Below are 13117 nucleotides of genomic sequence, written 5' to 3'. Positions count from 1 at the left end.
ACTTTTCAAATAAAATTTAGGTATCAGTTTGTATATTCTATCAATAAAAAATATACTTTAATATAAAGAAAAATATTTTTTTTGCTTAAATTTGATCAATTATGAACTCAAAATATAAATATATAGTATTTATTTATTTAATAAATAGATTTCACTACACAAATTATATTTTAAATCCACGGTGAAATAGATTTAGACAAAAATTTCCTTAAAGAAGTAGCTTTATGTTGCCTCTGGCTCTCCCACTCCTTACCCCACAAACACATACAATGTTTTTAAATTTTAATTGCATAGAAAAACATATAAAAATAGTAATAAATATTACTCATTAAAATACAAACCTGAAGTACCATATATAATTTTACAATAGTAAATATAACTACTGCCTATTTGCATATCTAAAGATCCTCATCCCCCCCTAATCAGCACAAGTTTTGTCAATCTCTATCCCTACATACGGGCGCAAGAAATGGAGATCCCCACCTATAATAATTGGGGAATCCTATAGAAAAAGGAGAATCATGTCCCACATTGTTATGAAAAGAAAATCTTATATATTTTTGCAATCAACAAAGTGCTTATTAATTAAATTTTATTTCTAATTACAAAGTACAAATTTTATCAACATGTATATTAAAATATATATATTGAACAAAATATGAAGAGAGACATGCCAATAATTAACTTGAGAAGTTCGGTTACTATGGCAATAAGATATTATAAGGACCAAACATAAAGAGATACCAACAAACTTAGAATGCAGGGAAAGGAAAGTATTTAATTAATTTCCTATATGTAATTCTAGAGATAGATCACCGACTTATTTACATATTCAAAGTTGATGACAACTCCTTCCTAATTATTGTTTTTCCCGTAGAGAATTTGTACGTTCCTCTTAGAAAATCTTCTAACAACCAAAAGAAAAGCTTCTAACTTCTTGGTTTTGTCCTACCTCATCCAAGTGACGAAAGGTGGTACGAACATCTGTATCTATAGTCAGAAACCTTTAATTTTTTTTTTTAGGATTCTAAAGCTATCAATTTTCTGACATTGCAATTCCAGAAGCATAAATAAGTCATGCACATTTTTTGACTTTCACAGAGTCTTGGTTGAAACTTAATCAGCAAGAAACATTTCCTCAACACCAATCAGATAAAACTGAGATGACTTTTATATAATCTTGGTTTCTGATGAATGGAGGAAGGAAATTGGTTGTTATGATTCATCTATTATTCTTGGTTGATGTCAACTTGGGCCAACTTGTTTCAGGTGGGTACTTGCAGGAAGTTGCACATTTGATGATGGCTCACGATCTAGCTATGAAATTTCAGATATAAATAAGCAAATCCAGAGACACTTGTGCATATATAAGTGAAAGTTAACACAAAAACACACACACCTTGTTGACGAAGTTGAGAGGCATTAGCGAGAATGGAGCATTAACACCTCAACTGTGCACCACGATGAGCTTATTGCGTTATATATGCTTTCATGAGCATTATCTTTTCTGGTACCCCCACTCTGTGATACCCAAACTCCCTAATCTTTGTTCATGATTCTTACGAGAAAGTATTAATTCTTTTAGCTTAGTCTTACCTTAATGATAACGGAACTTTCATGATTAAGATCATAGAAGAGCAAATAAACAATCATATATTGTAAGAGAGATTTGAAGCTTTTTAATTGATCCTACTGAGCAAAAGTAGCCACAAAGTGGGCAAAGAGAAGGGAGAGAGATGATAATGGAGTGGAAAGCACATATCTAAAGAACAATAACATCTCCAAAATGAGAGTTTCAGGGACAAACCTCTCTCTCCTCTCTCAAAGCTTTCCTTCTTCTTCTTCTTCTTCTTCAAAACAAGAAAAACACATTAAATGCTTGATTTAAATTTCTTCTCTTCTAAGCTTGTTTAGAAGTGCTGTGATTAGTGCGTCCTTCTTCTCTGCCCTAGCTTCTTCTCTCATTCTTCTTTGTTCTTCTCGCTCTCTCCACGTCCTGTCCATCATTATCCTCTCATTCTCTAATGCTTCCATCGTCTGTCTCCACTCCATCTCCTTCATCCTTCTCTCATTCTCCCGAGCTTCAAACGCTTCTCTCCATTGCATTTCCATTTGCATCTGTTGCTTCATGAAATCCTCCAAAACCTCCCTTATGTTATTACTATGTCCACTGCCGCTACCGCCGCCGCTGTTTTTCTTAGTGCTTTTCCCCTTTTTCTTCTTTCTTATGCTTCCCTTCTCTCCCTCACTTTCTTCGTTATCTTCTTCCTCATCGGAAGATAGATGCACCGCTTTCTTTTTAGACCCGCCTGCTGCTCCTTCTGCTTCAGCCCATAACATTCTTTGCATCCTTGCTGCGAAAATCGCTTGCAACTCACTATAAAATGGGAATTGTTGTCTCAAAGATTCAGGTTCCATCGTTTCACATCCCTAAAGACCAAAATATCTATCAAAACCATATAGATATAATAGGGTTTTTACGATACACAGTTCAATCAATACAACGAGATCATTAAATTATTTGTAAGTTTCAAAAGCAGGTAGTTAATACCTTGTAACGAGTAACGAGGTTTTTCCACTTGCACTTGCACTGTTCTGCACTGCGATGAAAGCCCTTTTCTTTCATTTTGTTAGAGATCACTTGCCAAAGAAGCTTGTTTCTTTTGGTCTCCATGAAAGTTCGATCTAGTTCTGCTCGAATCATCAAGAAATGCTTCGTTTCTTGAATGCTCCATTGAGGAAACCTATCAGTATCAACGTTAACACTGACTTGATGCTGATGATGATGCCTTTCCATTACACACACAAAGATAAACACACACACACGCAGAAACAAAATAATTGAGACAAGGCACGCAAGAACAAGATCGATCTATTTGCACCCACCAAATTAAAAAGTCAGATATTGAAAGGAAAAAGATGGGAAGAGAAAGAAGAGGAAAGATTTATATGAAGTTGGTGTGAACAGAAAAGGAAGTGTGAATCGTCAAGATGAATGAAGGAAAAAGCCAAGAATGAAAATGAATATATTTTTTTCCCCCTTCTTTAGTTTAGGTGTCAAAGGTAGAGTTTTCGCCATTCGTTCAGATGTAGAAAACGAAATCAAACAGCTCTCTCTCTCTCTCTCAATCTCTCTCATTCTTTTCTTCTCACGTACAGTCCCTCCCAGTCTTTATCTGTCTACGCGGAAACTCATTTCCCTCTCACCCTCTCTCTCTCTCTCTCTCTCTCTCTCTCTCATTCGATCTCTATTGCGTTTACGTCTGGTCAGGCTTACGTCATACCCCTGAAGTGGTGGGCCTTTATTCTCTGCGACCAAGTGTAGCAAATTAGCTCTGCAAGCTACATTTTTAATTTTCTTTTTTTTGTTTCTGTTAATTAATTCAAATTATAATTAAGACATTTAATAGGGCCTTTATCAATGGAAAATTCTATAATACATTGAAGCATATCTTAACCATGTATTCCCTCATTCATATAAATATAAAATTTACTTTCTGTAATTTAAAAAAAAGAAAACTCAACATAAAAAATATTAAAATTTAGTAAAACGAATTCACCTAACAATTTCCTCTTTGTCAACTTTTTATCTTTTGTAATGTAAGGTTGAGGGGATTTGTCAACTTTCTGGTCCTTGTGCATTTGAACAGAGCAGAGGGGACAAAAACCAAGAGAGGAAGGTTCGAGACTATACATGCTTCGTGTTTTTTGCAAAGCAAGGAAAGGTAAGGTTTTTGCATGGCTTTCCTAAATATTGTTTTAGGGTTTTTATATTTTTTTAGCATTTGAAGTAAAATTAGTTAATAAAAAATATATTTTTTAATTAATATAAAAATTAAAATTTTTTTTTTCTTTTTAAGAGAGAAAATTATTTTTTATTTTTTATATTTTGATAAATTTATAAAAATGTGAAATATTTATATATATAATTTAATATTATAATTAAATAATAAAAATATTTTTATAACAAATATTTTTTTATGAAAAATATTTACAATAGAGCCATACGACTGATAATATTATATGATAGTGAATATTGTGTAATGAATGAATCATATGTGTTTAAGATAAGAGTCATGAATACGAGAATATTAAGATGAATAAGTGATCATACTAAATTAAATAAAGTTCGTAATAAGAGTATTAGATAAAATATAAGAATTGTGTCAATTGAGGATAAATTGAGAGAAGTGAAATTGAGGTGGTTGAGTCGTTTGAGGATTTAACTCAAAATCATTTAAAATAGAGAAAGAGAATTCATGTAGTAAAATTGAGTTGACTTGAGTTCTTTTTTATCAAATTAGTTGAGTTGAGTTAAATTTATGAAAAATGTTTTTTATTTTTTATTATAATTTATTTTTTACGAAAAAAAATCAATAACGCGGAATTCTGCCATGTCATAAGTGTGAACGCCTACAACCCTGGCCACGTGGCATACATGCAGACATTAGATTACAAGATTGGTGGGCGCCTGTGATAATTGGTGGGCGCTTTCGATAATGGATGGGCCCACTTTTCCTTGCGTTCACACCACCTATGACCCATTCCCTAGTTCTGGCCCAAATAATTGACAACCCCTTATGCATATCCGAAAACCATACTTTACATACAGCTTTTAATTAAAAAAAAAATAGTAACTATTAATGATTTTATTTTTATCTAATGCAGTATATTTATTTTTGCCTCTTTATATAAATTTTTTTACATAAATTTGATCTATCATAAATTTAAAATATAAAATATATAATTAGACTTATTAAATAAGTGAGTCCTGTATGTTAGATTGTATTTATAAATTTTAGTAATAAATTTCAGTTAATATTCATCTATTTGATTACTATGATTAATTTGTTGTGATTGTGTTGATTAGATTGACTTAATCAATAATTAATTATTTGTTTAAAATTTTTTGTCAATGATGACTTGACTATTAAAATTACTTGGTCAATTTATAAAGATTCATGCTATTATGGATTACATGTGCATAAGCATGGTCTCCTTTCTAATAGAATTAATTTGTGGATGTTACAAGGTAAATAATTAGCTATTAACATGGGAATGTGTAGGAGCGTGTATTATTCGGTTGGAACCGAATAACTGAATTGGACCAATAAAATTTAGTTATTTTAGTAAGAGTAAATTCGTTTCTATTTGATTTTTGGTTAGTAATAATAAAAATTTTTTATTTTTGATTATCGGCAATTATCTTTGATTTGTTAATCGAAGTAATTGAAATTTTAATTAATTAATATATTAATTATAATTTTATTAATATTATATTATTTATAATTATTATTTTTATAATTTTATGATAATATTTAAATTATAATTATTATTTTATTAATATTAAATTATATTTATTATTTTTTATAAATAAAAAAGAATATAAATATTTTTTTATTAATATTTTATCAAATAATATATATATATAATTTTTTTTTGGTTAATTTGGTTATAACCGATAACCGATTAAATATTTTCTGTTTCAGTTAATTTTAATTTTTTCTCGATTTCGATTTGGTTTGATAAATGATTTTACAGTCGATTAATAATTCAGTTAGTTAAAAATTTAATTTGATTAATTAACTGAATGCTTACACCTAGAAATATGTATATTTTCTCTTTTTTTTTTTTAATTCCCTAATGGTTATGATCGATATTAAATATAAACAAAGATTTTGTTGTAGAAGTAAGACAATCAACAAAGACAAATTAATGATGCTGTGTGTGTGTATATATATATATATATATATATATATTTTTTTTTTTTTTTTTTCTGTTTCAGTTAATTTTAATTTTTTCTCGATTTCGATTTGGTTTGATAAATAATTTTACAGTTGGTTAATAATTCGGTTAGTTAAAAATTTAATTTGATTAATTAACTGAATGCTTACACCTAGAAATATGTATATTTTCTTTTTTTTTTTTTAATTCCCTAATGGTTATGATCGATATTAAATATAAACAAAGATTTTGTTGTAGAAGTATGACAATCAACAAAGACAAATTAATGATGCTATGTGTGTGTGTGTATATATATATATATATTGGTGGTTGAATTATTGATTCAATTGCTTATAAAAATTAGATATGAATCCAATAGAGAATTTTCACAAGATTGATAATATTTATTTTTATTATAAATTAATTAGAGAGACTCTTTATGTCCCTTTCAAACTTATTGAAATTTTATATTTAAATAATTATAATTATTCATAGTGGATATTTGAATGGTATAATTACACATCAAAAAATAAAAGTGACTAATTATATTATATTAGTGAGTTATCGATGATTTTTTTTTATTTAAATTTTTTATGTGACTTTTCCAAAAATGATATAATAATTGACGTAAAATTTTGTTAAGTATATTAACAATTTTTTATGATCAAAACAGTTTAAAAAATCAATAAAACATAAAGATTTAATAGATAATTATATATAAACTTCAAGATGTAATTACAAAAATTATTAAATTTCAAGAGTTTCTTTAACAATTAATTCTTTTATTAAATAATATTATATACTTAAAATTCTAAATTTAAACTTAAAATTTAATTAGAGTGTAATAAAAAAATATATATTTGTGAATTAATTATACTTTTTCTTTTAAGATCTTATTATTTGGTGAGATCATTAACCAACTTTTTATATTTTTCAAATAAAGGTTGCAAAATCCATGACTTTATTTATGGGTATGGGGAAGTGGTGAAAATAGTTTCCATGGATCGTCCACTGGAATTCTTTTGATCTATGATAGTGGCGTGAAGAAGGCAGTTGCTTTAATAGGACGTATAGGGAGATACGTAATTTACCTACTCTTCCTCCAAGAAACCTTCTTCCCACTTGCTCATAATCATTTTGTTGCTGATATTTTTTATGCTTTCTCCTTCTTCTTCTTCTTCTTCCTTAGCCATCTGCCTTTTTCTTTTAATCTTTGTTTCTTTAGATATTTTAGAAATTTTTAAAAAATAAAGTGAATCTTGGACTTTATTTATTTCTTAAAATATAATTTATATATAAAAATCTTTTCTATAAAAAATATTTTTTATTGAATTGCAACATTAAACTAATAATATGTGTTCATATCACACATTAAAATTGAAATCTCATATATGCTTACATTTTGCTGCCATGGCTTAAGATGAACCGGATATGATCTCTACATTTGAGATCTCTTTCAAGCACAATACCTATGAAGTTAGGCCACGCCCTGTTAATGCACATGCATTGCCTCCAAACCTCCAAGGTCTCAATCTCTTATATATACATATACATAATTTATTTTATGAAAATATTTTTTTATAAAATACTTTTAAAATTTTCTAACATTTGAAATATTTAAAAAAATATAAAAATATTTTTTAATAAAAGAAAAATTAAATTATTTTTAAAAAATATTCTTTTTTAAATAAAATTATTTTTTATAAAAAATTTTTAAAAAATATTTTTATGTGAAACAAATGGAAACACAGGGTCGTTTTCTTTCATTTAAAATAATGATGTATTCAGAAGGAAGTGTGATTGCATTTATGTAAAGAATAAAGAGATTAGAATAATTTTGTAAACACAATTGCTGGGTTGACTGTTAGTCCACTTGAAGACAAATTTTTCTTATAATTTGTGGATTATTAATTAGATTGCTTCTACCATATATAATGTGAACTGGTTATGAATTATATTTCACATATCATTCTATCCTTTTATATTCCTCATCAATGGACAAATTTTATTATGCCTTATTATTGTGGGAGGAGAGAAATAATGGAAATTATAATAAATGTCAATATCAAATGTATGACTATTGATCCCAATGGAACTTTTTTAATTTCTTTAATTTCCTTGGTTTTAAGACCTAACAAATGAAAAAAAAAAAAAATCTTAATTCCTTAATAGTATAATGAAAATAAAAAGAAAATAAATAAATAAATAATTTTCATTATATTATTTGATTATTTTATGTGAGGAAATAAATAAAAAATTAATATATAAAAATCTATTTTTTACTATCAAACCCTCATTATATAACACTTTTTCTATTTATATGGTACGTTATGTAAGGCTATATTCGTAACTTCAATTTTTATAATTTTTTTTTACTTTTCATTTTTTTTCTTTTACATTCTGAATTGAAGGAAAATTTTTTGAAGGTTTAGAGGATAATTAAGAAATTTAATTTTTAATTTTTTTAATTATTGTGAAAAAAATTATTATTATTATTATTATTATTATTATTATTTTTTTTTTTTTTCATTCACTTCCCTAAAACTCATCGGTTTATATTATTTAGTATCAGACCTAATCTTTGTTGTGTAAAAAGAGGTGATTCGATGTGTAAAGCACTAGCCATAACCAACATGGCTTTCATATTAAATTTTAAAACTTTTATATATGAGGAATAATTATCATTTTAGTTTGAAGTTAAATATAGTAGTAAATTGAATTTAGGTTATGACACAGTGTGAATACGAGTGATGATGGAAGAGGAAGACTTAACAAACCTTCCTTCAATATGCATGTTTTTCCTTGAACTTTCCCGGACGATACGCATAAATGTAAAATAATTTTCTTTCTTACCTGCCCATTTGCCATGTGATTATATATATATATATATGCAAAATTGCGATCAATACCCTCCTTCTAGATTACCTGTAGTAATAACCTTCATCTTTAGCTGTAATTTTATGTTAAAATTGAATTTTGATACCAAAAACTCCTCATTGTCCAATATTAGGTGCTGAATCTACTGTAAGGCAAACATACTTGGTCAGGTCTAAGTTCACACATTTTTCTTACTTGGGATTTTAAAATGATTAAAATTATAATATTAATTATTGGCTAGATAGAAGTTGTTATTGTTGCTTTTGTAATTTTTTCGTTAGATGAATGAAGAACAGAATAGGTTTTATACGTGTGGTCATTGTCTTCTAAGGAAATTATGCCTATATATTACTAGTGGGTTGATGTCATTGTCTTCTGAAATTTCTCTCTAAAAAGTTTTAAAAAAAAAACAGAAATTAATAAATTGGATATGTTTAATGATATTTATACATAATTGTTAGTAATTAAGGATTTATTTTGATGTTTTTAATGAGCAGGCATAATCATTTGGCTACACAGTTATTCAAATAACTCTTAGTTAATAAAAAAAAAATTAAAATTTAATTAATTTCTGAGTAGTGCCTAAGTGCACAAATTTTTTAACCATTAAATATTAATTTTTATTTTAAATTAAAGTTCAATTTTGTATTTCCCTTTAATTTTTCCCACCAACCAACCTTAATTTGTTTAGTGAGTAAGAGTTTATAAATATATTACTCATTTCATCATCTTTCAAAATGGAACAAATATATTCTATCACTTATCATTAATTATATTAATATTTTTTTTAATCTAAATTAATTTATATGTTGAGATTTATTTATTAAATACATGAGTTTTATATGTTTATATATTAAGTCTATGATAAATTAGGTTTAAACAAAAATTTCTTTTTTTTTAATTTTAAATTTTACAAGAATTTAATTTAAATTTAATTTATTAATTTTTATATTTAAAATAAAAAAATTTAATTATTTTTGAATTAAAAATTATCATAAAAAATAAAAATTAAATGTAATTATGTAATAACCCAATTAAATTTTTTTTTAATCAACTGATTTATTCATACATTTCAAAAAATACATTAGCGTGCTAAGTTTCCAGAATTTGTCTTATAAAAGGCAAAAAAAAAAAAAAGTTTGAAGCAAACACTCGACTCACTCCACACAAGTTCATCTTGATGGGCTTGATTTATCATCCTCTGGACTGGGCCTGTAGATGAAGAGAAACAAACCCTCATTTGAACAGTGTTTCAATGACGAAGATGGGTAGCTAGCTTGGCTGAGTGCTCAGCAGCAACATTCCACCTCGCAAAAGAGTGAGAACACGAAAGATTGATGAACGATCACACATGGGAACTGGGGTTGCAGTTTTATTCTGTAAAACAATAACGTAATCAATTTGATCTTCAAAATTTCTTTGCAATCTTACACTTGACGCTTCAATTCCATCTCTCTGCTTTTCTTCAGCACATCATTGATTTCAAATAACATAATTTTGTAAACCCCACCACATATTTGAATTATCCAACCATTGGATGCTCTTGCTAAATAAGGATGTATTTGACTCAGTAATTAGAAAACTGTTTAGAGTTTGAAATTTCCACCATTTATTTGAAATATTTAGCATTAGAATTGTAGGTGACAAGGGGCTCAGGCTTGGAGTCGGATGATATCATTAGGTTGCGGTCACCATGTCTAGTATGTTAACTATCAAACTCTGATCTTTGAGAGAAAATCTAAATCTTGTACTATTGTACACGTACTCTAATAACAAAGAAAATCTAAATCAATTCCCAATTTTGGTCTCCACATTACCACCAGTGGTGGTGTTAATCAAATTAGAATTTTAAAATTAATGCTCCTTCAATGCATTACATATTCATTGTATGTAGAAAAATGGAAACAGCAGCCAATGAGGAAAGCTGCAGTGATTGATTCTTTGCAATTACATATAACAAAAAAAAAATGATTTTTAAATTCCAATTCCATGTGGTTTATGGTTTGATCTTAATGATTTTATCCGGACAAAGATCTTGGTCAGGGATTTTCTCTCACACCAAGTATACATTTATTAAAATCTCATATTATTATTCAAATTAAAGATTAATATGTTATTTATTAATTCTCTTATCCCTTATAAATATTTTAACTAAATATATAATTATTTTAAATTTTAAATATTTTTATTATTGTAAATAAGTATTTTTTTTAAAATAATTATTCAATTTTAATCATAGAAAAGTTATAGCATAATTTTAATTATAGAAAGTAATTTTTTAGTTAGAAAATAGTTGAAAAATAAAACTTTTATTATAATAAAAAATAGTGGAAAACAACTTAAAATTATTTTCTAAATCTTAATTAGATCTTGAAAAACTTACACATTGGAATACAAAATTATGTTTTTCATTTTTTAAAAAAAACAAATTCCTAAAAATTACTCTGATTTTCTGCAAGTGAATAGGCTTTAAATAATTATGAGGCAATTTTCATAAGATAAGCCAAATAAAAATCATATCCTTATTAGCTGCATTATAAAATATTTTATTTTTCTAAAATAAAAAAAAAAAAATTAGACCCATACGAATTAATATCCCTAGGACATTGTCACAAAATTCTTAAGATTCCATTGGCCAACCATGCGCGAGAACCTGAACTCATTTGGAATATTTTTAAACATGGGATGCCTTCAGTCAAAGCAGTATATCATATCATATGCTCAAAAGAGTTGAAGCTCAGACTTCTCTTCAACTTTCGAATCATTTATTGGGTGTGGTTCCCCCTAATATTTAGAGCAAGACTTGGGCTATCAAAATGCCTCCAAAAATCAAAAACTTCATTTAGGGATGCTGTCAGAATGCTTTAGCAACCAAAGAAAATTTGTTTAAGCGACACTGCTCTCCATCTCCAGCTGTCCCCTGTGTGAACATGCGGTTGAATATTTGGAACACATTGTATTCTTTTGTCCTCATGCTAAAACATCTTGGCTTGTCTCCCCGCTTGGGTTCTCTTCCTCACAAGGCAACGTTGTTTCTTTTGTGAATGGTGAAGGTTTGTTATAAATAATTGCAATTCTCTTGTCTGCAGTTAAGTTTGTAGCTTTCCTCTGTTGGCACATATGAAAAGGACGAAATGCTGCTATTTTTCAAGTTTTTGATTTGAATCCTCTTCTTACTATTCAAAGAACTAAGAATGATATTGATGATGTTTTGAACTTGATCCCTACACAACATCATTCTTTGATTTCTAGCTCAAATCTATCGAGTTAGTCCTAGAAGAAATGGACTCCTTCTAGTCATGGTTGGTTGAAAGTTAATATCCATGCTTCTTTTGATCTTGATTTTTGCTCAAGCTGGTTATGGAATGATTGTTTGAAATTCCAGTAGAAGGGTATGCAATGTGAGTTGGTATTCTTTTTGCCATCAGCAGAGGGTATTTTTTTCCTCTACGATTATAATTTGATTCTCTTCAGGCTTTGTCAGTTAATTTCATCACCTTTAGTTCCCATCCCTTGGGAATTAGAGGCTGTTATTCATGATATAAAGAGTTATTAGTCTGGCTATCCAACTATTAAAGTGAGCTTCTCTCTTAGAGTAACTAACTCCTGTGCCAATTGGGTTGTTAATAGTGCAAGATTAGGAACCATTATACCAAAATGGATTCCTAATCCTCCTTTACAGTGAGCTTTGTTGTTAAAAGTTGAGCTAATTATTAGATAGTCCATAAATATTAAAAAATAGCACTTTCTTATATAAAAAAATGAACTCTCTTTATAATATAGAGAGGATGTCTCATATAATTATGAAAGATGATATATGTGCACTGAATGCATCTAATAATTTTTCTAAAAATTAATAGTCATATATCATCTTTTCATGAATGACAATCTTTTTACTGCTTCAGCACTATATATATTTGGATGAGAGAAAAGAAAATAATAAAAGAAAAATTATAAAAAGATATAGAAAAAAAATATTAAGAGAAAAATAGAGAAAGATAATGATAAGAAAGGAAAATAACTTTTTTCTTATCACGTTTAAATATATGAAAAAAAAATGTCAAAAGGAAAGTTATTTCTTAAATAATAAAATTATAATTTTATTTAAAAAAGCTACAAAATATAAAGATATTTTTATAATTTTAAATATTTTTTTTTCATATTATTTTTTCTAATTTATTTTTCTTTTAAATTTTTCTTCCTCGCTATTTTTCTTTCCAACCAAACATAAATTAAATAATTATTTTCCTTTACTTTTTTTTTCTTATTTTTTCCTCCCTCCAAACACGTTGATGCAAACAATGCAGAAGGGAAGAAGAGGCAGCTGTTAAAGAGTCAAATAAGACCCACATAGCCTTCCAAATAACAAACACAAAGGAGACAGGCGGCAGGACCCCTTAATTACAATTGTTTGCAAATAAAAGAGACAGCAAGCGGCATCTTCTCTTCTTAATTCTCTCGCATTCTTTCTTCTTCTTCTCTCTTTCTTCTTTTTTTTTTTTTTTTAATTATTATT

The 13117-nt window shown here is 27.7% G+C and overlaps 1 protein-coding gene across 1 annotated transcript; it reads right to left on the bottom strand.

Annotated features, from left to right (window-relative positions):
* Nucleotides 1-1654: 1654 nt before the first annotated feature.
* On the bottom strand, nt 1655-3137 carry LOC110641084 (trihelix transcription factor GT-3b). Its single transcript, XM_021792678.2, has 2 exons — nt 2552-3137; nt 1655-2430 (listed from the first exon to the last, which is right to left on the bottom strand). The coding sequence occupies exons 1-2, from the start codon at nt 2795-2797 to the stop codon at nt 1885-1887; spliced, it is 792 nt and encodes a 263-aa protein (XP_021648370.1). The 5' UTR covers nt 2798-3137; the 3' UTR covers nt 1655-1884.
* Between the last annotated feature and the right edge of the window lie 9980 nt (nt 3138-13117).

The sequence above is a fragment of the Hevea brasiliensis genome, chromosome 3 (assembly GCF_030052815.1).
Source record: "Hevea brasiliensis isolate MT/VB/25A 57/8 chromosome 3, ASM3005281v1, whole genome shotgun sequence".
Classification (NCBI taxonomy): Eukaryota; Viridiplantae; Streptophyta; class Magnoliopsida; order Malpighiales; family Euphorbiaceae; genus Hevea; species Hevea brasiliensis.
Note: the sequence above shows the minus strand (reverse complement) of the source record. Positions and strands in the feature narration are given on the sequence as shown.

Excerpts from the sequence above, each read along its gene's own strand:
- LOC110641084 (XM_021792678.2), bottom strand. The coding sequence starts at position 2,797 with ATGGAAAGGCATCATCATCAGCATCAAGTCAGTGTTAACGTTGATACT. Across the intron at positions 2,431-2,551 it reads ACCTCGTTACTCGTTACAAG|GGATGTGAAACGATGGAACC; the intron begins GTATTAACTACC and ends TTTGGTCTTTAG.